This window comes from Ruditapes philippinarum, unplaced genomic scaffold, assembly GCF_026571515.1.
Source record: "Ruditapes philippinarum isolate M1 unplaced genomic scaffold, ASM2657151v2 ctg182_1_1_1_1, whole genome shotgun sequence".
NCBI classification, from domain to species: Eukaryota; Metazoa; Mollusca; class Bivalvia; order Venerida; family Veneridae; genus Ruditapes; species Ruditapes philippinarum.
The window spans coordinates 165,787-193,415 of NW_026863049.1; the positions used below are offsets into that span (position 1 = coordinate 165,787).

Here is a 27,629-nt window from a genome sequence, read left to right on the forward strand (position 1 = left end):
CAATGCCAGCCTGGTTCCACCAGTATAGCTCCAGGCCAGCCCCTTGCTACCAGTATAGCTCCAGGACATCCCTTGTCACTAGTAAGCTTTAGGCTCGCCCTTGCCACTAGTATAGCTCCAGGCCAGTCCTTGCCAACAGTATAGCTCAAGGCCAACCCTTGCTACCAGTATAGCTCAAGGCCAGCCCGTGCCACCAGTATAGCTCCAGGCCAGCCCTTGCCACTAGTATAGATTCAGGCAAGCCCCTAGCTACCAGTATAGCTCCAGGCCAGCTACTTGCCACAAGTATAGCTCCAGGCCAGCCCTTGCTACTAGTATAGCTCCAGGCCAGCTACTTGCCACCAGTATAGCTCCAGGCCAGCCCTTGTACTAGTATAGCTCCAGGACAGCCCCTTGCTACCAGTATAGCTCCAGGCCAGCCCTTGCCACTAGTATAGCTAAAGGCTCGCCCTTGCCACCAGTATAGCTCAATGCCAGCCTGTTCCACCAGTATAGCTCCAGGCCAGCCCCTTGCTACCAGTATAGCTCCAGGACATCCCTTGCCACTAGTATATCTCAAGGCTAGCTATTGCCACCAGTATAGCTCAATGCCAGCCTGTTCCACATGTATAGCTCCAGGCCAGCCTCTTGCCCCCAGTATAGCTCCAGGCCAGCTGCTTGCATCCAAGCTAAACAACAGCTGTCAGCAGGACAGCATGCTCGACTTCTCTTAGTGCTTGATAGTAAAAGAGCCCTGATAATTTAAAAATTACTAAATTCACAAAATGGCCTTTTTTCAAATCCACGTTATATTTATAGGCCTTGGAGAGAGTCTTTTAATTATGCTCTCAAAGAAGTGTATAAAATTTCAACTTGTTTCAAAGAAATATGAAAATATCTGAGGCGGTACGCAAACTTTAATGTAAATTCCAAGTCAAACATGATTGCATTTGTGAAAAATGCTATGCCGCCGCATTAATACAACACTAAATAGTAGTGTAGAAACAGATTTTTTTTGTTTCTTTACAATTGAAGATTGTCATAATGCATAGATCCCTGACCTATCTAATTCTTATTATCAGATTTGTGGTTAAATCTATTGTTATTCAAATAAAAGATCAGAGTAGGAATATATCACTGCACTTGAGTCTAGTGAATTTGGTGGTGAAGGTCATATTTCACATAGCCTAAATTTCATGACTACATCAAAGGACAAAATCTAGGTTAGCTGATATCAAAGTTCACTTTACATCACATGGTTCAAATTTCATAGCTGTACATCAAAGGACAAGAAAGTAGGTCACATCATTAAAATCTAGGTCACCTGATATCAAAGTTCAATTTTACAACTAAAACTTTGCAAATGGTCAAAATTTCATTGCTGTACCTCAAAGGACAAGAAAGTAGGTCAATGTCCCCATGAGCAAGGCAAAATTTTGACCCAAGGGTTTAATTCAAAACAATCTTGATACAGGTCCACCAAACAACATTTCATGTCAAATATCTAAGCTGTAGCTTTCTCCTTTTCAGAAAACATTGGTTTTAGTTTCAGTTTTTACTATGTGTATATAATGAGAATCAATGCCCCTGGGCAGGGCCAATTTTGACACCGTGGAAAAATTTGAACAACTTTGGTAGAGGACCTATAGATGATATTATATACCAAATATCAAAGCTCTAAGCCTTGTACCTTCAGACAATAAGATTTTTTAACTTTTTACTATATGAACGTAGTGAAAATCAATGACCCCAAGGGGTGGGGCCAATTTTGACCCCAGGGCTATAATTTGTACAATCTTGCTAGAGGTTCACTACACAATGTTTCATGGAAAATAACTTTAGTAGAGGACCCATAGATGATATTATATACCAAATATCAAAGCTCTAAGCCTTGTTCTTCAGACAATAAGATTTTTTTGATTTTTTACCATATGAACATAGTGAAAATCAATGACCCGGGGAGGGGCCAATTTTGACACCAGGGCTATAATTTGTACAATCTTGTTAGAGGTTCACTACACAATGTTTCATGCAAAATATCTAACCTCTAGCCTTTGTCAATTTAGAGAAGATGATTTTTTAAGTTTTTACTATATACAAATAAGGAAAACCTATGACCCCCGGGGCGGGGCAAATTTTGACACTAGAGGTAAAATTTGAACAGCTTTGGTAGAGTACCTATAGATGATATCATACAACAAATATTAAAGCTCTAAGCCTTGTATCTTAAGACAATAAGATTTTTTACTATATGTACATATTGAAAATCAATGTCCCCCGGGCAGGGCCAATTTTGACCCAAGGGCTTTAATTTGAACAATCTTGGTAGAGGAATACACAATGTTTCATGTAAAATATCTAACCTCTTGTATTTGTCAATTGCTAGAAGAAATTTTTTTTTAAGTTTTACTATATACACATAAGGAAAACCTATGACCCCCGGGGCGGGGCTGATTGTGACACTAGAGACAAATTTTGAACAACTTTGGTAGAGTACCTATAGATAATAACACATACCAAATATCAAACCTCTAAGCCTTGTACCTTCAGGCAAGAAGGTATTTTAAGTTTTTACTATCTGTACATATAGTGAAAATCAATGACCCCCAGGGTGGGGCCGATTTTGACCCCATGGCTATAATTTGAACAATCTTGGTAGAGGTCTACCAGACAATGCCTTATGCAAAATATCTAAGCTCTAGGCTTTTTGGGTCTTTACAAGAATTTTTTTTTAATTTATTCTTTTAATACCTTTTGGTTGCCATGGCAACCAGATTTCTGCATGGAATGAAATTCTTTGATCAACTTTGGTAGCCCTTCACCCAAGGATCAATCCTGCCAAGTTTGGTTGAAATTGGACTAGTGGTTTTTCACAAGAAGATTTTTTAAGTTCACTATATAATCTATAGAACACACGTACAAACACGCACACAAACAGTTTTTTGTCACACACACAGGTGAATCGCTATATGCCACCGCATCGCAGATGCTGCGGTGGCATAAAAAGGAGCATAATTCTGTCAAAATGCTTGATAGAGTTATCACCTTCTGAATACAGATTGGGGTCATGATGGTGAACAAGTGTGCAAAATTTCAAAGCCATATGTCAATGGACTTTGAAAATATTTAAGGTGGTATGCAAACTTTAACGTAAATTCTAAGTAAAACAAGAAGTTAAACAACGTGTTTGTTAAACACAAATGCCCCCGGCTCCGATTCTTGTCAGTAGCAATATTTCAAAAAATGTTTACCCATTCACTCAGTTATGGACAGAAACATTGCCAAACTAGAAATGTGTCCATAGGACACGGGTGCCCCCACCGCGCCACTGTTCTGTCAATCTTTTTACTAAGTCAAGGGAAATAACTCTACAAATACTGGATAAATCCACAAGCGAAACCCCAGGTGCAACTCTAAATATGCTGAGCAACCTGCCCATAAGGTTTAATGACTATGTCAAATCCTTTTTGAGTAACTTGCGACACAAGTTGAAAATTTCAAAAATTTTCTAAGTGAAGGGCAATAACTCTAAAAATACTAAATAAATCCAGACAAAAATACCTGGTGCACAACTGCACATGCTGATCAATAATCCTGTAAAGTTACATGACTCTAGGTCAAATACTTTTTGAGTTACGTGCGACACATGTTGAAAATTGCAAGATTTTACTAAGTCAAGGGCAATAACTCCAAAAATACTAAAAATATCCACACGAAAATACCCAGGTGCACAACTACATATGCTGATCAACATTCCTGTAAAGTTTCATGACTCTAGGTCAAATACTTTTTGAGTTACGTGCAACACAAGTTGAAAATTGCAAAATTTTACTAAGTCAAGGGCAATAACTCCAAAAATACTAAATATATCCACACGAAAATACCCAGGTGCACAACTACACATGCTTATCAACATTCCTGTAAAGTTTCATGACTCTAGGTCAAATACTTTTTGAGTTACGTGCGACACAAGTTGAAAATTGCAAAATTTTACTAAGTCAAGGGCAATAACTCTGAAAATACTAAAAATATCCAAACGAAAATACCCAGGTGCACAACTACACATGCTTATCAACATTCCTGTAAAGTTTCATGACTCTAGGTCAAATACTTTTTGAGTTACATGCGACACAAGTTGAAAATTGCAAAATTTTACTAAGTCAAGGGCAATAACTCTGAAAATACTAAAAATATCCAAACGAAAATACCCAGGTGCACAACAACACATGCTGATCAACATTCCTGTAAAGTTTCATGACTCTAGGTCAAAAACTTTTTGAGTTACATGCGACACAAGTTGAAAATTGCAAAATTTTACTAAGTCAAGGGCAATAACTCTGAAAATACTAAAAATATCCAGAAGAAAATACCCAGGTGCACAACTACACATGCTGATCAACATTCCTGTAAAGTTTCATGACACTAGGTCAAATACTTTTTGAGTTACGTGCGACACAAGTTGAAAATTGCAAAATTTTACTAAGTCAAGGGCAATAACTCTAAGAATACTAAAAATATCCACACGAAAATACCCAGGTGCACAACTGCACATGCTGATCAACATTCCTGTAAAGTTTCATGACTCTAGGTCAAATACTTTTTGAGTTACATGCGACACAAGTTGAAAATTGCAAAATTTTACTAAGTCAAGGGCAATAACTCTGAAAATACTAAAAATATCCAAATGAAAATACCCAGGTGCACAACTACACATGCTGATCAACATTCCTGTAAAGTTTCATGACTCTAGGTCAAATACTTTTTGAGTTACGTGCGACACAAAAGTGAACGGACGGACGGACGGAAGGACGAACTGAAGGACGGACGGACGGACGGACGGACAGACGGACGGAAGGACGGACGGACAAGGGTAAATCTAAATGCCCGCCACTAACGTGGGGGCACAAAAATTGTAAACACAAGTTATATAGCATGACAGAGTCATGGCATTTTGTAATTGTGAAATATATAAGTTACCAAGTCATTGCTATGACTAGTGAGGTGATAAATATTCTATATTTCAATAAATAAAGGCTGTATGAGCAAAAGTGTAAAAATCTATTTTTAGCACTGGTGACCTTGACCCAACTGACCACTAACTCCATCAAATTTTATGTTCCTATCAATTATAAATGACATCTGTCTATAGAATATGGTTAATACACCTGTAAAAATCTATTTTTAACATTGGTGACCTTGACATTGGTGACATTGACCTTGACCCAAATGACCCCTTACTATACCCAAAGAAGGAGGACCTCCCTTGGCATGTTTGTATTAAACATGAAAGACATCAACCAAAAAATAAAGGCTGTATGAGCAAAAATGTTTAAATTTATTTTCTAAACCAGTGACCTTGACCTTGACCCTAGAGACCACTTACTCCCCAAGGACCATTAAAGGTATCCACCTACCAAATATGCAAGATATCATTAAATAAATTAAGCAATTAAGAGAAATTTACGATAAATCCAACTTGCCGGAATAGGTTAACCAGACAAGGCCCTATTTTCAAAGTGAAAAAGGGAAATAACTGGGAAATATGGATGACACAGTTATATAACTTGGCAATATCATGTACTTTGTATTGATAAGTAAGTGTGGAAATTATGAAGCTATTAGTATAGGTAGAACTTAAGAAATTTCCAACTTGCTGTTTTAGGTTAACCATTATTCATTTTCTAAGTGCTGAAAAGGGCAATAACTTGGTAAATATGGGAGCCATAGTTATGTAACTTGACCAGATCATGTACTTTGTATTGATTAGTAAGTGTGTAAACTAAGAAGCCATTGGTACAGGTAGAACTTAAGAAAAATCCAACTTGCCGTTCTAGGTTAACCTCGTACGGACAGACAGACGGACAAACGGTTCAATTACTATATGCCCGGGGGCATAAAAAAAGGGCATCATTCTGTCAAAATGCTTGATAGAGTTTTCCCCTCCTGTCTACAAGTTATGGGCATGATGGTGAACAAGTGTGCAAAGTTTCAAAACTTATGTCAATGGACTTTGAAAATATTTGAGGTGTTACAAAAACTTTAACATAAGTGGTAACGCCGACGCCATCACAGACCCTGATGCTCAGGTGACTAGGATAGCTTTACTTATTCTAACGAATAGTCAAGCTAAAAATGTTCATGCCAAACTGACATACCATTATGACATTTGACGTATCCCAAACAGAAATTCCTGTGTTATTACATGGGGTTAAATTATAACAGCTGGGGGATGGATATAAAGTCTGTTACTGTCCATATATGTATATAAAAACATTCTTGTTAAAGTTAATGATCTTGCTTTCAGTCATAACTGTTACAAGTGAAAGAACAACAAATCTTTACAAATAAAATGTTATACCCTTCTTGGCACTGCAGATTTTACCACAATGTCATGAAGTTTATTGACATCATTATTGAGTCTAAAAGATTGTTTCTTAAAGGCATGAATCATGATAATTATAAATCATGTTTGAAATGAATACAATGTCAGTCAGAATCAGAAAGCAGTTAATTTAGCCAAGCTACAATTTTTCAAAAATTTCTACAAGGAGCAAGACTCAAACATTACCTGGTATAGAGTAATATGTATCAATCCACTGAGCATTGTTATCACCTAGCCAGTGACCAGAGTGAACCCCAGTGCTAGGGTAGGTTGACCTGGATATCACAATACTCCTCTTGTTTCCCTTTATACTGTCCAAGGCACTAAGATGTAGTAATATAATACATTGTGTAATTTAACAAATCTATATGTAGATAAGCAGCTTTTATTTGACTGTATTCTATTATACTGCCCAAGATGAATTTCTCTAATTATTTTTCTTTTATATGCAAGATGAGTTAAAAAAGTCTGTGGACAAGTCAAATTTACTGAAAAAATGACATTCTCTAAGTTTTAAATTCCGTATAACAGAAGATCAAACAGGAGAAATAAGTGCATTAAGCTGTTACAAAATTACACCTTGCTATCTTTTTTTTCATGTCTTCCTATCATCTGTAGGTCAGTCTTTAGTATGTTGTGCTTACATTCAATACTAATTCTCAACATGATAACCAGTAAAATAAGATGTTGCTCTGTCATTACCATATATTCAACCCTTCTTACAATCCAGACAAGAATTTGTAACAGAGTTACCAACGTCCCCCGCCCCGGGAGTTTTATATGAAGCATAAAATTGTGCTATTTCAAAAGATTGAGGTATGGATCTCAGGACATTCAGTCCAAAATTATGATCAATGCTAGATCTGCAAATGTAACAATAAATTTGTTAAAAAAATAAAATGAAACACGGAATTTAAAAATCTATCATGTTAAGCTTTGACCTCTAAGTGTGAACTTGACCTTGGAGGTAGGGGAGCAGGTGTTGTGCATGACATAACGTCTTATTATTGTGACTATTTGTGCCAAGTTATTTCAAAATCCCTTGAACTATGAAGAAGTTCTAGATTCAACACAAAATATACCCTATAACAGACTATGTTAATTTTTGACCTCTAAGTGTGACCTTGACCTTGGAGGTAGGGATGCAGGTGTTGCGCATGACACATCCTCTTATTATTGTGACTATTTGTGCGAATTATTTTCACAATCCTTTGATCTATGAAAAAATTATAGACCTGACACAAAATATACCCTGTAACAGACTATGTAAGTATTTGACCTCCAAGTGTGACCTTGACCTTGGAGGTAGGTGACCGGTTTTTGCGCATGACACATCATCTGATTATTGTTAACAATTATAGCAAGTATTTACAAAAGTCCTTCATAGATAAGAAAGTTATGGACTGGACACGACATATACCCTCAAATAGACAATGTTGACCTTGAATGAACAAGTACGACCTTGACCCTGAAGGTACGGGTCTGGTTGTTGCTCATGACACATCGTCTTATTATAACAAACATTGGTGCCAAGTTATCTCAAATTCCTTTGATAAATGACAAAGTTATGGACCGGACACGAAATATACCCTGTAACAGACTATGTTAATATTTGACCTCCAAGTGTGACCTTGACGTTGAAGGTAGAAACTGGTTTTTGCGCATGACACATCGTCTGATTATTATGAACAATTACGGCAAGTATTTACAAAAACCCTTCATAGATAAGAATGTTATGGACCGGACACGAAATATACCCTGTAACAGACTATGTTAATATTTGACCTCCAAGTGTGACCTTGACCTTGAAGGTAGGTGACTGCTTTTTCCGCATGACACATCGTCTGATAATTGTGAACAATTATGGCAAGTATTTACAAAATCCCTTCATAGATAAGAAAGTTATGGACCGGACACGAAATATACCCTGTAACAGACTATGTTAATATTTGACCTCCAAGATGACCTTGACCTTGAAGGTAGGCAACTGGTTTTTGCGCATGACACATCATCTGATTATTGTGAACAATTATGGCAAGTATTTACAAAATCCCTTCATAGATAAGAAAGTTATGGACCGGACACGACATATACCCTCAAATAGGCAATTTTGACCTTGAATGAGCAAGTGTGACCTTGACCCTGGAGGTAGGGGTCTGGTTGTTGCGCATGACACATCGTCTTATTATAATAAACATTTGTGCCAAGTTATTTCAAATTCCTTTCATAAATGACAAAGTTATGGACTGGACACGAAAGTGTGACGGACGGACGGACAGACGGACGGACAGACAGACTGACAGACGGACAGACGGACGGAGCCTATTTCTATATCCCCCTTTTTTCTTCGAAAAGGCGGGGGACAAAAATATAACACAGACGGACAGACAAAGTGGCAACTAGAACAATTCTGACACCTTTAGACATATTACACACAACATACGTGAATGTGACTGATCACCTTAAAATTTAAAGAAATGACTATACGACAGTGTGGATGCTTAGGTTATAATATCTAATCCACACCTGCATGACCAATTAAAAAATCACGTATGTCCGGCATTTCACCGAAATTTGATAATTTATAGATTTAATTGTTTATAGAGCAAGGCCAGCATGTACATCTGTGCAGTGTGACCTGCCCCTATACTGTTATTAACTCTTTTTCATCATATAGATATATAAATCCCTAAAAAAAACCTAACATTTGGCAGTCCTCAAAACAGGCCATGTCCATTTCACAATTCAGTGATGTCAATGTTAAATGATAGAAATCTGACCTTTTTGTTGCTATGGCTTCACTGTGTCCATACAAACTGTGTAGATTATAATGTGATGAGATGTATTGTTTGGCTGATGCACACAGTGTCTTCGACTTTAAATGTCTCCCAAGCAAAACTGTGGCATGTAAACAAAAAAATCTTCTAAATAATAACAAAACACTGCACTGGTATTAAAGGTTAGACAAGAAGGCCATTGGCCCCAAAGTGCTCACCTGAAGACATCCTGTTATTTGTGTGAGGGCCAATTTTAAAGATAGGGGTATGATAAGGGAAATATAAATGATATTAAATACCATTATCTAAGCTCTAAGAGATGCACCTTCAGATAAGAGAAGATTTTTTAAAGTTTTTACTATATACGTATCAGGAAAACCTATGACCCTGGGACGGGGCCAATTTTGACCCCAGGGCTTTTATTAGAAGAAACATGGTAGTGTTTCACTACACAATGCTTCATTCCAAATATCTAACATCTAGCCTTTGTCAATTTACAGGTGAAGATTTTTAAAGTTTATACTACAATTCAGAGCAACAGATAAGCTGCGTATTTGTGTATTTACAAACTATTTTTTATGTTCGTAAACAAAAATAACTGGCACATTCGGGCGATCATGTAAATAATAATAATAATAAACCAGAGCCACCACCTGGGCAACGCTCGACTTTTTACTTTTTCTAAAAGCAAACAAAGAAATGTTTGAACAAATCTTAACGTTTCCTGTTTATAAATTTAATCCGTCTGTCTTGTCACATTAGTTTTGTCTATATATTTTGTAAATATATACATTTATATATATAAGCATTTATATATATATATATATATATATAAATATATATATACGGAAATCACGCGAGACATACTGGATGCGCTGACTGTATACGCTAGAGCCATCAGGAATCAATAAAGGAGACTAATTTTAAACCTTACTCTAGTTATCAGGCGGTGCCGGGGAGAGCTCTTTTTTCCTGGCCTGAGAGCATCTCTATTACTTTCACCTTATCGTAAATTTTCACTTCATATAATATCACACTATTTGTAACTTGCATTTTCTCACATTATACTTTTTAGTAATAAAAACACATAACGCCCTTATATGTGAAGTTTTATTTATTTTTCTTTTTATTTTTTTTATATATATACAGTAAACTCCGCTTATAACGAACTCATTGGGACATTCAAAATCTGTTCCTTATATCCGGAGTTCCTTGTAAGCATATAGCGAATTAGTTCCTTGTATCAGGAGTTTTTATAGCGAACAGATTTACATATAACGAACTGATTGTTAAACATTTTTAAGAGCATTTGATTAAGAATAATTATTCATTTATTTCTTTTTTAGACACAATACCCGAGAGCGTACATTTTGGAATTTGAAAATTCTTTGCTATTTCAGTTTTAGTTTTACTCCCTTTCTCAATTTTTCATAAAACATCATATTTCGTTTCTTTACTCACTGCACTGTGCTTTTCGTTTTCTTTCAATGAATAAGAATAAACAAGATTTTCCATTTTTCTTCCTTTTATATTGAATATCTTCTATTATATTTTGAGGGTGACTTTAACTAATAACATATATATTTCTTTTCATTTCAATCAAGCATACTGTGTAGTTTTCTACGGATTATGTTTGCAAGCATGCGTGATTATGTTGAAAACCGATAATTATTTTACTCGAGCAAACTATTAAAGAAAAGAAATTATAGAATAAAGGGAATTACCGTTTTATCTTTGTGACAAGAACTCAAGCTAAAATTATCCTAAATAGAAAACTATTACATACTTCTATACAAATTCATTTTCATATATTGAATTACATACAACAATAAACGGTACATTCTGCGAGTTTTATTCCGTGCCAATGAAAACGAAAGTTGAAAATGCGGGATATATTTACGAATGGACGATATTTGGAGTTCGTTATAAAAGTGTAATTTTATGCACTTTTAACTAAATTGGGACTAAAAAATGAGTTCCTTATAAGCGATAATTCCTTATAACCGTGTTCGCTATAACCGTATATTTTTATATTAAATAAAGAAGGGCAAAATTCGGGCCAAAATAAATTGTTCCTTATAACCGGAAGTTCGCTATAACCGTGTTCGCTATAAGTGAAGTTTACTGTATAGATATATTTAACCGAGTTTATGCCATATTGACCGAGGCTATATTTTCTTTTGTAAAGTATAACACAATGACCATTCTATAACGGTCTATTCATAATCAATGTAATTTTATCACCTTTCTAGCGACTGTGTTTCAGTTCAATTTTTGATACTATACAGTACACAATATAGAGATTTTGTGCTCTATTGTGTGCACATTATACATGTAATACACCCCTGATGAAGGCATAATACGCCGAAAGTACTTGGGTATTTATACTTTAGCACTGTATGAACGTTTATTTTCTCCAAATTTATTGTTATTCTTTCAACGTTCTTGTATCCTTCTTGGGATCCAGTGTTTTTGAAAGGTATTTTGTAGATGTAAATAATTTTCACAAACCTATGTATATATATATATGATTGATATTTGGGCTTTATTAAGCCATAAGTATAAAATGAACAAGAATGAGTTAGTTTTTCGAAATATCTGGCAGGGAAAAACCGCCAGCACCAAATAACAACTAGAAATAGAAAGAACATGATAAATCAGTATATGACTAGAAAGAAAAAATAAGCATGAAGTTACAAAACTATATATTTGCAAGACTGTAATGGTAATTTATAATTGTGGTGGGAGGGTGGGAAAAGCAAATGCGAGTTTCTTTGTTCACTGAGGTATGGGAAGTGACGTAGGCTAATTATAAATGCACCGTTTATTTGTCGGTAACGAAACTTCGGTATGACGACATCTATCTGCAGTGCATAAGATATATGCGGATCTACAGAAAACTAAAGTGAATGATATTAAGAATTAAGTTGTCTTGCATATAAATAATTTTATGACACATAAAATACATTTATATTAACTTCAACAACCACCAAAATCTCAATTGAAGCTTGTATGGAGAAATAAGAAACAACCATGTATTGAGATTATATTTGGGCTTTATTAAGCCATAAGTATAACATGAACAAGAATGAGGTAGTTTTTCAGCTAGGTTATCTAAAGAATGCTATTTTATTGATGTTTTTAATCCAAAACTTAATACTATATTATGACGTTACTATTTTTAGATTATGCGTACACATGTGTACACAAAAACGTCGTCGTTACTATGAACGACGTCACATTTGCCCTGATGATCATAAGAGAAACCGGTTGGCAAATAATTAAACAAGTTAACTGACATGGACTGTGTTTTTTGTTTTATATATATATATATACACGCATTTATTTAACAAATAATACATGGCCTTGAGGGCAATATGCAAGTTTATGGACTGATTGGTCAGACTGAGGAAGGTGTATGGCCTGAAGCGCAGCTGAGGGATATAAACCTTCCGAGGTCTGACCAACCAGTCAGTAAACTTGAATTTTGCCCGAAAAGCCATGTTTTATTTGTTATATTATACCGAAGCTAAATCCTTTCATCACTTTTGTTGCTGACATTTTTACTATAATTTACTTTCAAATAATAATTTATTTGTTCAGTGTGTGAAATATTTCAAACCATAGTTGGAATTATTATTATTATTTTCAAGCGATACAACAAAAAAATCATGCTCTTCTTTTGTTATTCAATTTTTGTTAATCTAATTAAACAGGCAAAAAAAACCCGAACTTTAAGATTTAATATGATGTCATCCAGTCCATATAAGAATTATGGACCGCCCCCATTCTGTATGCGGTTTATGGACAGGATGACGTCATATTAAATATAGAAGGGCTTATGCAAATGAGGTATAATATATATACACATTTATAAATATATGAGGGGTTATCCAACAAGAGGGCCATGATGGCCCTGAGATCGCTCACCTGTATATAGCCCCCCCCCCCCACGGCAGGGCCAATTTTAACCCAAGGGCTTTTATTTGAACAAACTTGGTACACACCCATAAGAAGATGTTTCATGCTAAACATCTATGCTCTAGCTCACTGGGTTTTTTAAAAGGAGACTTTTTAAGTTTTTTCTATACACATATAGTTAAAAACAATGACACCCCTGGGGCGGGGCCAGTTTTGACCCCAGGGCTTTTATTTGAACAAACTTTGTAGACACTTACTAGAAGATGTTTCATGCTTAAAATCTTAGCTTTAGCTCTTTGAGTTCTTTAAAAGAAGATTTTTTTAAGTTTTTGCTATACACATAAGGAAAATCAATGACCCCCGGGGCGGGGCCAATTTTGACCCCAGGGCTTTTATTTGAACAAACTTGGTAGACACCCATAAGAAGATGTTTCATGCTAAATATCTTAGATCTAGCTCTATGGTTTTTTAAAAGAAGATTTTTTAAGTTTTTACTATACACATATAGTTAAAAACAATGACACCCATGGGGCGGGGCCAGTTTTGACCCCAGGGCTTTTATTTGAACAAACTTTGTAGACACTTACTAGAAAATGTTTCATGCTCAATATCTAAAATCTAGCTATTTGGGTTTTTTAAAAGAAGATTTTTAAGTTTTTTCTATACACATATAGTTAAAAACAATGACACCCCTGGGGCGGGGCCAGTTTTGACCCCAGGGCTTTTATTTGAACAAACTTTGTAGACACTTACTAGAAGATGTTTCATGCTTAATATCTTAGCTTTAGCTCTTTGAGTTCTTTAAAAGAAGATTTTTTTAAGTTTTTGCTATACACATAAGGAAAATCAATGACCCCCGGGGCGGGGCCAATTTTGACCCCAGGGCTTTTATTTGAACAAACTTGGTAGACACCCATAAGAAGATGTTTCATGCTAAATATCTTAGCTCTAGCTCTATGGTTTTTTAAAAGAAGATTTTTTAAGTTTTTACTATACACATATAGTTAAAAACAATGACACCCCTGGGGCGGGGCCAGTTTTGACCCCAGGGCTTTTATTTGAACAAACTTTGTAGACACTTACTAGAAAATGTTTCATGCTCAATATCTAAAATCTAGCTATTTGGGTTTTTTAAAAGAAGATTTTTAAGTTTTTGCTATACACATAAGGAAAATCACAACCCCCAGGGCGGGGCCAATTTTGACCCCAGGGCTTTTATTTGAACAAAATTTGTAGACACTCACTAGAAGATGTTTCATGCTTAATATCTAAACTCTAGCTATTTGGGTTTTTTCAAAGAAGATTTTTTAAGTTTTTGCTATACACATATAAGAAAAATCAATGACCCCGGGGCGGGGCCAATTTTGACCCCAGGGCTTTTATTTGAACAAACTTGGTAGACACCCAATAGAAAATGTTCCATGCTAAATATCTATGCTCTAGCTCTTTGAGTTCTTTAAAAGAAGATTTTTTTAAGTTTTTACTATATGCATATAGGGAAAATCAATGACACCCTGGGGCCGGGCCAATTTTGACCTCGGGGCTTTTATTTGAACAAACTTGGTAGACACTCATTAGAAGATGTTTCATGCTAAATGTCTTAGCTCTAGCTCTTTGGGTTCTTTAAAAGAAGACTTTTTAAGTTTTTACTACATGCATATAGGGAAAACCAATGACCCCCTGGGGCGGGGCCAATTTTGACCCCAGGGCTTTTATTTGAACAAACTTTGTAGACACTTACTAGAAAATGTTTCATGCCAAATATCTAAACTCTAGCTATTTGGGTTTTTTAAAAGAAGATTTTTAAGTTTTTGATATACACATACGGAAAATCACAACCCCCGGGCCGGGCCAATTTTGACCCCAGGGCTTTTATTTGAACAAACTTTGTAGACACTCACTAGAAGATGTTTCATGCTTAATATCTAAACTCTAGCTATTTGGGTTTTTTCAAAGAAGATTTTTTAAGTTTTTGCTATACACATATAAGAAAAAGCAATGACCCCCGGGGCGGGGCCAATTTTGACCCCAGGGCTTTTATTTGAACAAACTTGGTAGACACCCATTAGAACATGTTCCATGCTAAATATTTATGCTCTAGCTCTTTGAGTTCTTTAAAAGAAGATTTTTTTAAGTTTTTACTATATGCATATAGGGAAAATCAATGACACCCTGGGGCCGGGCCAATTTTGACCTCGAGGCTTTTATTTGAACAAACTTGGTAGACACTCATTAGAAGATGTTTCATGCTAAATGTCTTAGCTCTAGCTCTTTGGGTTCTTTAAAAGAAGATTTTTTAAGTTTTTACTACATGCATATAGGGAAAACCAATGACCCCCTGGGGCGGGGCCAATTTTGACCCCAGGGCTTTTATTTGAACATACTTGGTAGACACTCACTAGAAGATGTTTCATGCCAAATATCTAAGCTCTACCTCTTTGGGTTTTTTAAAAGAAGATATTTAAAGTTTTTTCAATTGGTTGCCATGGCAACCAGAGTTCTGCATGGAATTAAATTCTTTGAACAATTTGTAAGGTGACCACCAAAGGAACATTCCTGTGAAGTTTGGATGAAATTGGCTTAGTGGTTTATGAGGAGATGTCATTTAAAGTAAAAGTTTACGGACGGACGGACGGACGCCGGACGAAAAGCTATCACAAAAGCTCACCCTGTCACTTTGTGACAGGTGAGCTAAAAATACGTGGACTTTCTTTGTTGCGTAAAATATATTTGAGATATTGATTTGAAATTCTTACACTGCTTAGAAAAATAAATAACAAATAAACACAGAAAAATTCATGTTAGTAGCTTCTTATATAACAACAATATTTAATTTTACATAAACACATGTCAGCGATAGTGGCGCACTCCAAAAAGTTATTGACGTCAACGTCATAATATTTAATGTACAACTTATGCTTCAAAAACTTATGCAGTCAAAAACCAATAAATTTTTTTGCCACTTAAACAATAATGATATTGAAGTTATATTTTCTCTCTTCCCCTGCTGTTTTTATTTGTTTGGGTCGTCAGACCAAACAAATAATGGTAGCGAAATTTCCGAGTCTAATGTTGTTAATTGCAAATGCCGAAAGTAGTGCACTTTTTTGAAGCGGTTACTTCCCTTTATATGTACACTAACGCCGAAAAAATCAGGGGAGATCACTGCGTAAAGATGGTCAAAGACCGTCGCATTAATTTTCAACCAAAATAATTCCCGAATGGTCGAAGATTTCTTATATTGTTTTATTGTATTTTCTGATCAAAAATAAGTAAATACAAAGCGGACATTTAATCTCTGACACAGAAGTTTACGACAAACCTAACAACAAGTAGTTCTCAAAACAGCTTAAAACTAGCGATTTAAAAGAAAGAAATATTTTTATTTTGTTACAAGTATCCAACAAATTACAACGCATTCAAAGTTTAAAAATAGCGTTGGCTTATAGAATTGTCAATAAATGCAAAATCACAAATTACGCGGATGAATAATGATTTTATCAATGAAAATACTATTTTATACTACACAAACCGAGTAGTGGAGTATATAGATTCTACATGTCGGACTGTTTGGGCGAGAAGATTTTCGCTTAATTATTTACTTTGACAATTTTAAACAAAAGGTTTATCCTGAACAAAATACCTCGAAATTAATAAGGATTACCAGGTACGTATGTTAATATACGTACCTGGGATGCAATAGAAGTTCTAAATTTAGAATTACTTGATGTTATTCAGACATTGTTTGTATAACTTCTCCGTGGTGCAGGGGTAACGCGTTCGCTTTGAGAGTGAGAGGTCTGGAGTTCGAATCCCAGTCGAAGAAACTTTTTTTTTAATTATTTTTTAAGTGCCTTTGTTAAGGAAGTAGCCATGATATGCAAGGATAAAGTGTGGCTGTCGTAAAAAATAAGCATAAATGATTTTTTTATGCATCTCTAGTTATGCAGAATTCCGTATGTATCAAACTCTGGTGCCTTGCAAAATGAATTATAATACATAAAGGAAAATACATACAGTTATACAGTACGATTTAGATTGCAAAGATCAGAAAATACCACAGAACTTGCAGCCCTTTGATTCTTTATAAATATACATGCTTATAGTAAGCTCCAGGATTATTTACATCTGTGTTAAACAACAGTTAAAGTCGCTACAAACCCTAATTTAGAATAATATGGTTTTCTTTAGGCCGTTCACATATAAATTCACCGTGGCTGAAGGGTTTTCGCGCTCGTTTAGGAAGCGAGAGGTCTGGAGTTCAAATCCCAGTAAAGGCAACTCATTTTTTTTTTCAAATTGTTTAAGTCAAATAAACATTGGATTGAATATCAGTGTTGCAATTAGTCTTATAGCCAATTTACTACAATGAAAACGCTGGAAAGCATTGGTGGCACTATACATATAATCTCACAACCTGTACCTTTCTTACATTCTGAGACCCAAACAAATTCAGCGCCTTCTGTGCTTTGATTTTAAAATGTTTTTGTAAGTGTCATTCCTTAATTACAACAAAAATTTATGATCATGCTATTTTCTTATTTCTGCGTGTCCTTCAATTTTTCGTTGTTAATAATAATATTGTCGTCTGGCGTTTCTGGTGATTTAAATGAGGAAGTTACTAGTCACCAGTTACTAGTAACAGAAAAGCTTGCAAAAGAATTGAAATAGAGTTATGGTTGTGGGCAATTAAAGATAGTTGTGGTTCTTGTATGTTGCATTTCCTTTTAATGTGGTTGACTATTGATGAAGTTTTATTGAATTACTCTGTAATAAGTCCAGAAAGAGTTACGCTTCTTGAGCACTGCACTTCCCCTCATTGCACTTGACCATTGTATGAAGTTGCATTAAACATTAGTTTTTAAGTTATGCAGTGTATGAAGTTTCATTGAATTCCAACCATTAATTTTCAAGTTATGCACTTGATAATAAAAAGTAACAAAGGGCAAAAACTCTTAAATGAGTCAAGAAAGAGTTATGGTTTCTGAGCACTGCACTTCCTCTTAATGTGCTTGATCATTGTATGAAGTTATATTGAATTCCAACCATTAGTCTTTAAGTTATGGTCCGGACAAAAGAAAGCAATGGAAAAGTAACAAAGCGCAATAACTCTGTAATTACTTTAGAAAGAGTTATGGTTCTTGTGCACTGCACTTCCCCTTATTGTGCTTGACCATTGTATGAAGTTGTTTTGAATTCCAACCAGTAGTTTTCAAGTTATACTCCGGACAAGGAAAAGTAACAAAGGGCAATAACTCTGTGATTAGTCAAGATAGAGTTATGGTTCTTGTGCACTGCACTTCCTCTCAATGTGCTTGATCATTGTATGAAGTTGTATTGAATTCCAATCATTAGTCTTCTAGTTATGCTCCGGACAAGGACAAGAGCAATCAGTGATCACATGTGTCGCCTCATGATGGCCAATTTCATGTTGAGACAAATTTTGTGACAGACGGACAGACAGACGGGCAGTGCACAACTAGATTTGGTACTGATCATTCCTGTAAAGTTTGGATAAAATTGCACCAGTAGTTTATGAGGAGTAGTCCGGACAAGCTTTTGTGTATCTGGCAACACACAGAAAAAAACACCTTTTTATCAAAGGGCCATAACTCGGCCAAAAATCATTCAACCGGAAAACCCGTGCAATATGTGCAAGGACTTGAGCTACAGATCAATCATGTAAAGTTTCATTGAAATTGCATAAGTGGTATAAGAGAAGTAGTCCGGACAAACTTTAAAAATAAAAATTATTAAAGGGCCATAACTCTGACAAAAATCATTGAACCGGAAAATGCTGACAATATGCACAACTAGATTTGGTACTGATCATTCCTGTAAAGTTTGGATGAATTGCACCAGTAGTTTATGAGGAGTAGTCCGGACAAGCTTTTGTGTATCTGGCAACACACAGAAAAAAACACCTTTTTATCAAAGGGCCATAACTCGGCCAAAAATCATTCAACCGGAAAACCCGTGCAATATGCGCAAGGACTTGAGCTACAGATCAATCCTGTAAAGTTTCATTGAAATTGCATTAGTGGTATAAGAGAAGTAGTCCGGACAAACTTTAAAATTATAAATTATTAAAGTGCCATAACTCTGACAAAAATCATTGAAACGGAAAATGCTGACAATATGCACAACTAGACTTGGTACTGATCATTTCTGTAAAGTTTGGATGAAATTGCACCAGTAGTTTATGAGGAGTAGTCCGGACAAGTTTTGTGACGGACGGACAGACAGACGGACGGACAGACGGACGGACAGACGACGGAGAAGTGATCCCTATATGTCGCCACTACTCCGTAGAGGTGACACAAAAATGCAACGGACCGCTGGACCGACCGACCGACCAACCAACCGACTGACCGACCGACCAACGAGTGACTCCTATATACCCCCCCAAACTTCGTTTCGGGGGTATAATTAATGGAAATGACGTCCATAATTTTATTGAATTACTTAAATGACATCATAGAAGAAATATGCGATGTTTAGCGGGTTTTCTACGTTAAGCAATATAAAAGTATTATTTATTGACGCAGTTAACTGTTCGTTTCAAAACGTGTTGATAATATTCTACAATGTATGCTGATAAAATTTCATTACAATACACTTTGACTTTCAAAAGATATTTAAAAAGTCACAACATTTGGATAACCCCTCGTATATACACGCATTTATATATATATATGTATGAAGGTCTTCTCCTTAAGAATGTTCTGTTATATTATATGAAGTCGATCCATTCAATAATAGCAAAGTTACAGCCAGTTACAGCCAAAATCAAAGCACTGAAAGTACTGAAGTATACATTGCTTGATAATATAATCCATTTTTGTCATCAAGGCCATGTTGATTTTAACCTACTGACCTCGAAAACAATAGGGGTCATCTTCTGACCAAGGTCAATGTCCCTAACAAGTGACTAACATGCACCAAGGCTTTTTTCTTCCAAAGTTATTTATGAAAGAAGGAAGATGTGATGTTCCATATGTGTATTGCTAGGCAAGCTGATAGATGAGCAAATAAGAAATCATTTTTTGAAACACCCGTTAAATGGACTGCAGTATAGAATATTGAAACAGTCATATTGAGTTTCCAGTGATGCTATCTAATAAAATACATGATCTGGCTTGAACTCTATACAAAGTCAATTAATTTAATCATCCTACAAGACTTAATTACCAAATTATAGTACATCTATGTACTGTACTTTGATGCATTAATACATATATTCTGGTGTTGTATTCATCTCTACACATTAATTTTCAAATGCATTACATGTACTTTATCGTTTATTAATAAAATGAAATCTATAATCAAAACAATTCAAATGTACTGTAATATTTTCATTATTCAATAATTGTTACATATAGTCTTCATATACAACCTTTCCAAGAAATTCATTTATATTGGACAGCAAGTTAAGAAGGTTTTTTTCCATAATCAGGCTGTGTTACCAACTTCTTAACTTCAGATGAACCATTGAGCTAAACATTTTTTCTATTTTTTGGCTACTGTGACTTACTTCTGATTTTCAACCAAGGTGATCCATGTTCAAACTCGAGCAAAACCTGTCACACACATTCTTACGATGTTGTGTGACAATTGGGGCAAAAGTGTGACCAGTAGAGTGTTAACAAACTAAATGACCAGCAAATTGTTAACAACTGTAATGTCATTGTCGGATACACATGGTTGATTAACATTTAACATGACATAACTGATAAATGTAAATGGTTCGGCCGTGGGTATCCCACGATGCTAAATGTGGACAGACCACAGTTGACATAAGATGGATGGCCAACATTCAACAATCTAAAACCTCACCCTGAGCCAACCTATAAGTTTCACCACTGAAATAAATAATAAGATACTGCGTAATGATTAAGTAAATTATTGCTTTTCTATATATGTTCTTTAACTACGCAAGTTCATATAGCATATAAATATAAAACGACTGCTCGATTAGTTTTTACTATAAACAAATAAAAAGTAAAAGTTAATTATTAAAACGATTGAAAAGTCTAATTTTATGGGTGTTTTTATTCATATACCTTTCTTATCGCGAGTCCAATGTGGTTTTCGGCTTTCCCATGTTTTAACGCTGACTGTTACATAGCCGAAAAAACACAAGCTTTTCATACTGTACTTATTACAAAAAATAACTGACATTTTAAAAAGGTAATAAATTTTATGTAATAGTTATTCATTTAAACGGTTGAAAAATGTATTTAGCAGCACTTTTTTAAATATATCTATTTTATCGCAAGTAAAATGTGTTGTTTGTTTGTTTGTTTTTTTGCTTTTCTATGTTTTTGACGCTAGGCAGTAACATAGCCGAAAAACACTTTCATACAATGTTTATTACAAAAATATTACTGATATTGCTTACAAATATAATGTTATAATCATTCATTTAGACGGTTGAAAAATTTATTTAATAGTTCTAATTTTAAAAATGTCCATTTCATCGCCAGTAAAATGTTTTTGTTTTTTTGGCTTTTCCATGTTTTTGACGCTAGACCGTTACGTAAACGAAAAACACTTTCATACCGTATTTATAAAAATAATATCACTGACATTTTCCATTGGTAACAAAAGAAAGTAATAGTTATTCATTTAAAAGGTTGAAAAAAAATAATAGCGGCTCTTGTTTTAACTACGACTATTTTAACGCCCGTAAAAAATGTGTTTGTTTTTTTTGGCTTTTCCATGTTTTTTGAAGCTAGACTGTTACTTTGCCGAAAAACACTTTCATATCGCATTAAATACAGAATAGAATCATTCTCTAATTTACACTGGTTGCGAAAAGAAAGTAAATTTTAACCATTTAAAGGATAGAAAAAAGTAGATAAAACTAATTTTGCTGGAATTATACCAATTGTATCGCCGTAAAAAGTGTTTTTCGGCTTATCCATATTTTTTAAGCTTACCCGTTGAGTTTCCAAAAACATTTTTATAGTGTGTTCTTTTCGATATAATGCTGACAACTGATAAATTTATTGATTGGAATTGTGAAAAACAATTTCTCTAGTGATTAAAATGGAAATTAGCATATATTTTTTTTGCCTGTGACATGTGTTTTTCGGCTTTTCTATGTGAGACGCAGGCTCAGCGAATACATTCATCAGCGTATTTTATGATATATCATCGATTTAAAACTGATATTATTGAACCCATTTCATCAAATAACCATCAAAAATTGTTTATATTGCTGAATTTAATCACAGCCTAAATATTTTTTTGTATTTTAAGTGTTTTTCGGTATTTTTTTGGTGTTTTTCGGGTTTTCGGTGTTTTTCGGCAATTCCATGCACCCATTAATATAAGCAGATTAAAATAATTCCTATTTTCTGAACATAAATTTAATGTATTTATTTCTTAATGCTTACACAGATTTACAGTTAGTTTCAAATGATTATTTCTTATCGTCGAATCTGGCCATAATGCCTATATTTAGCTCCATGCTCTGGCTTAATCGTCAATATCCCAAGTTCGACGAATTGTTATGGGTCGAATGGTCGAGCGGCCGAATCTTTATTTTTACCCGTACTGAATCAGGCAATCTTCGCTGAATTTCGAAACATATTTCTTTTAAAAAATCTAAGGCATTCTAAAGTGAAAGGAAAATCATGTGTAAAAAAGGTATTCAAAAGAATAGCTTACGGAATTTCTATTTTTCGAAGCCACGATAATTGCCAGGTTTTTTAAAAGAAAAAAAAACAACATTTTCCGGTATACGCTGGTAAATTTTGTTACGGAGCTCCATACTCATTTTGTAAAACATTTTAGGGCAATTTTATTGCATAAATGTAAATCAGGAATTTTATTTGATTAAATATCTATCTGAGATGTTTCGTCCCATTTATATAATTCTGACGACCTTACTATATTAACGATGTATTCATTCATGCTAGCAAGCGCATGCGTATATGTGAAGTTTAACGCGTAGGTATAAACTACGATTTTATCAATGAAATGTTATTTTTTGTTTTCTTTAAAGGAATGTAGAGTCTATTATTTCATGAAAATGAACGATTTGGAACTTTCAAAGCATTTAAACAACTTTGCAAACACTATTTTAATGATGTGTAGTCAGAATGTAACGCTACTGCAGAATGAAGAACTAGTTTCTATAGCGGTTTTTATCCAGGAGTGGATGTTGTTCGGTAATGCCTTTAACCTGTAACGATTTCTGAGATATAGCTTATAACTCTGTATACATTGCAAGCAATGTATACAAAAATGAAAATTTCATTAATTTGACCTTCAAAGTCAAGGTCATTTATGAGTGAAGGTCAAGGTCTGTCTGGTTATTTTTAAGGGTTATCCTTGAAGACTATTATGTACAAGTTTGAAGACAATCCATTCAAAGTTACAGCCAATAATAGCCAAAACAAGAGCTGTCACAGGGGACAGCGATGCTCGACTAATAAAATACTGGACGCAGTAAGGAAGACAAAACTATGAAAAAATCAATTATGTATAATTATGTATTAAGTTTTAGTAAAAACATAACATTGTTAACATTAATTCCAAGATCAAGGGGAATAATTCTAGAAATAGTCACGCTAGAGTTGTGAACCTTGTCACACAACATGTGTGTAATGATAAGAAATATATATTTGAAGTTTGAAGTAGATACCTTAAAAAGTAAAGAATTTATAATATTTCTTAAAGGAAACCTAAGTTCAAAGAGAAATAAATCTGTAAATATTGCTTCAAGAGTTATGAACATTGTCACAAAAAATGTAATTGATGATAAGGAATAAGTATTTGAAGTTTGAGGTAGATACCTTTAAAACTAAAACAGTTATAGTAAAAAATAACATTTTTCTAGTAAAAAAATAAGTAAAGTTTATGGGGAGATAATTCTTGCAATATTGGTGCTAGAGTTATGAACCTTGTCACATAAGATGTGGTTAATAATAAGGTACATATATTTGAAGTATGAAATTGATCCCTTAAGAAATAAAGAAGTAACAGTAAAATATATTATTTCATTGAAGTATGAAATTGATCCCTTAAGAAATAAAGAAGTAACAGTAAAATATATTTTTTTTAAGGAAAATTCTAAGTTCAAGGGGAGATAAATCTGCAAATATTGGTGCTAGAGTTATGAACCTTGTCACATAAGATGGGGATGATGATAAGGTACATATATTTGAAGTATAAAGTTTATCCCTTAAGAAATAAAGAAGTAACAGTAAAAAATATTTTTTAAGGAAAATTCTAAGTTTAAAGGGGAGATAAATCTAAAAATATTGGTGCTACAGTTATGAACCTTGTCACATAAGATGTGGTTGATGATAAGAAACATATATTTGAAGTATGAAGTGGATCCCTTAAAAAATAAAGAAGTAACAGTAAAAAAAAGTATTTTTTTAGGAAAATTCTACGTTCAAGGGGAGATAAATCTGCAAATATTGGTGCTAGAGTTATGAACCTTGTCACATAAGATGGGGATGATGATAAGGTACATATATTTGAAGTATAAAGTTTATCCCTTAAGAAATAAAGAAGTAACAGTAAAAAATATTTTTTAAGGAAAATTCTAAGTTTAAAGGGGAGATAAATCTGAAAATATTGGTTCTAGAGTTATGAACTTTGTCACATAAGATGAGGTTGATGATAAGAAACATGTATTTGAAGTTTGAAGTTGATACCTAAAGAAATGACAAAGTTATAGTGAAAAATATTTTACTGCACCAAATCTTTAATCTGAAATCTGGACGCGGACGCCGATGCCACCACCGACGCAGTGGCGATTAGGACAGCTCTCCATATACTTCGTATAGTCGAGCTAAAAATGAAAATTTCAATAATTTGACCTTCAAAGTCAAAGTCATTTATGAGTGAAGGTCAAGGTCTGTCTGGTTATTTTAAAGGGCTATCCTTGAAGATTATTATGTTCAAGTTTGAAGACAATCCATTTAAAAATAACAAAGTTACAGCCAATAATAGCCAAAAAAATGACAATTTCAATAATTTGACCTTCAAAGTCAAGGTCATTTATGAGTGAAGGTCAAGGTCTGTCTGGTTAGTTTTAAGGGTTACCCTTGAAGATTATTATGTTCAAGTTTGAAGACAATCCATTCAAAAATAACAAAGTTACAGGCAATAATAGCAAGAACAAGCAAAATTTGGACTTTTGACCTTGAAGATCAAGGTCATTTATAGATGAAGGTCAAGGTTAGTGTGGTCTACTGAAAGGTCTTGTCCCAAGGGTTGTTTAGGCCAAGTATGAAGACAATACACCAAGAACTAAAAAAAGTTATGATCCAGGTACAAGTTTGCGGACGGCAACGCCGCCAGGACTATAACAATTCCTCTACTTTTTTAAAAAAAAAAGTCTAGCTAAAAACATAATCTGAAAATATTAAAACTAGAAACTTTCTGGACCCATACAGTATGTTTATTTCAGAGGTAAACTAAACAAACCATGGGCTAAAACGTACACGCTTTACTGATTTTTTTTTCATCCTTGACCAGGCATTTGAAGGAAATGAACACAGAATCATTAAGAGCATAATTACACTTAGGATATTTTTATTTGAAAAAGATAATAAATCTAGTTAAATACTTAGTACAAAATATGATGGATTATTTATCAGTTAAAACTGGTAGATTTACAAAACTGTTATAAAATGACGTACTTGTATTTGTTAAATGATGCAGCTAAGGATAAATGATTTCCAGTGACAACATGCAGACATGTAATCATTAGCAACTTAACTTTTATTATTTGAAGTCTTGCATAGATCTGACATGTGCATTTTTATATAAACATTAAACAGCTGTTAAAAGTTCTAGTAAATTGTTAAGTAAGTAGCCCCTATTTTCTTTTTAAAACAGTTAAAAAAACATAAAATTCATATCTTCATATTTGAATACCCAATTGACTTTAAAATTATAGGGTATTGAGTTTTGGAATACCCAATTAAATGGAGCCAAAACCCAATTCCAAAGGAAATGATGGAGTAATACCCAATTAAATTTCAAAGCTTATCTGTTGCTCTGCTATATACATATAAGGAAAAGCTATGACCTCCCACCCCCAAGGGCTATTTTGACACTATTATAAGGGGCCAATTTTAAACAACTTTCATAGAGGACCTATAGATGATATCATATATCAAATATCTAAGCTCTAAGCCTTGTACCTTCAGACAAGAATTTTTTAAAAAAGTTTTTACTACATACATGTAAGGAAAACCTATGACCCCAGGGTGTGGCTAGTTTTGACCCCAGGGCTATAATTTGAACAATCTTGGTAGAGTTCCACAACATAATGTTTCATGCCAAAAATTTTGCCTCTAGCCTTTGTCAATTCAGAGAAGAAGATTTTTTAAGTTTTTACTATATATACACACTGTATAATGCTATGTTTTCACCGCCGATCAGATCAACTGGATCGTCCCGATCACATTAATTCCCCAGTGAAGGCCGACCAAGCTGGATTAAAGCTGGATTAAATGCACATTCACAACTCCTACACGACGTCAAGTCGACCCTACATGATGTTTAACTACTTCTTCTCGACGACAACCCGACCAACATCCCGACGTCTTCTCGACGTCTTCTCGATCACCCAGACCTCACCACGCGAGTCATACACAATCTCAACTAGACTAACTGGACCTTTGCTCGATCTTTGCCAGATTTCTGCCCGACCAAATCGAGTAGAAGTCGAGATGATCGTGTACAGATTGTGTAAGAGATGTATACCCAACCAAACTAGATCGTTACACGATTTTTCTCTCGATCAACTAGATCTTCTACTCGATCAGTATACGATCGCTTCTCGACCGCTTATCTACTCAATCGCTACTCGAATTTTTTTGACATGTCAAAAATATTCAGATAGGAAGCCGAGCCATGCCGACCAAGGTAGACCGCTTCGACCACCCCAATCACGCATGCAGACGGAGCTAGACCTGTACCCGATCGCTTGATTGTGCTTGATCAAGTTAATCTGATCAGCAGTGAGAACACAGCAATAAGTGGAAAATTTTGCTACATGGAAATATTTGCAATTTTTGCTAATTGAAATTATTCGCAAATATTTGATCACGAAAAATTATTTCTGTTTAGGCAAACTTTCTTCAATCATTTGAAAACAAGCTTTTCTACAACATCTGAAATGAAATAAGTTTGACTGTAAAGGTACTGAGATTATTTTTTCTCATTGCTTGTTTGTTTAATCTTAACAAATCACAAATATTTTCATAAAACAAGATCTGTCAGAGCTCGACTATTCTTAGTACTTGATAGTAAAAGAGCCTTGATAATGTAAAATTGTCTAAGATAACAAAAGGACAAAATTTTCTTTAAACCATGTTACAGTTATAGGCCTTGGAGTGAGTCGTAGTATGCTCTCAAAGAAGAGTATAAAATTTCAACTTGTTTCAAAGCCAGATGTCAATAGAATATGAAAATATCTGAGGTGCTATGCAAAATTAAATGTAAATTCTAAGTTGACAAGAGCCCAGTTTGAGCCGGATGATGCTCCTGGAATAGGTTTTGGACACAGGAAAGTACACCTCTTGTAGTTTCAGAGT

At 34.6% G+C, this 27,629-nt stretch overlaps 1 protein-coding gene across 2 annotated transcripts in view; it reads right to left on the reverse strand.

The window, feature by feature from the left end:
• LOC132720987 (lysosomal alpha-glucosidase-like) overlaps positions 1-27,629 on the reverse strand; it is a 166,471-nt gene that overhangs the window by 39,094 nt on the left and 99,748 nt on the right. For both annotated transcript variants that reach the window (XM_060705235.1, XM_060705234.1), the window contains 2 exons: positions 9,142-9,259; positions 6,548-6,684 (listed from right to left, as the gene is read on the reverse strand). In XM_060705235.1, the coding sequence (XP_060561218.1) occupies positions 6,548-6,684; positions 9,142-9,259 (255 nt within the window). The remainder of the gene's footprint in view (positions 1-6,547; positions 6,685-9,141; positions 9,260-27,629) is intronic.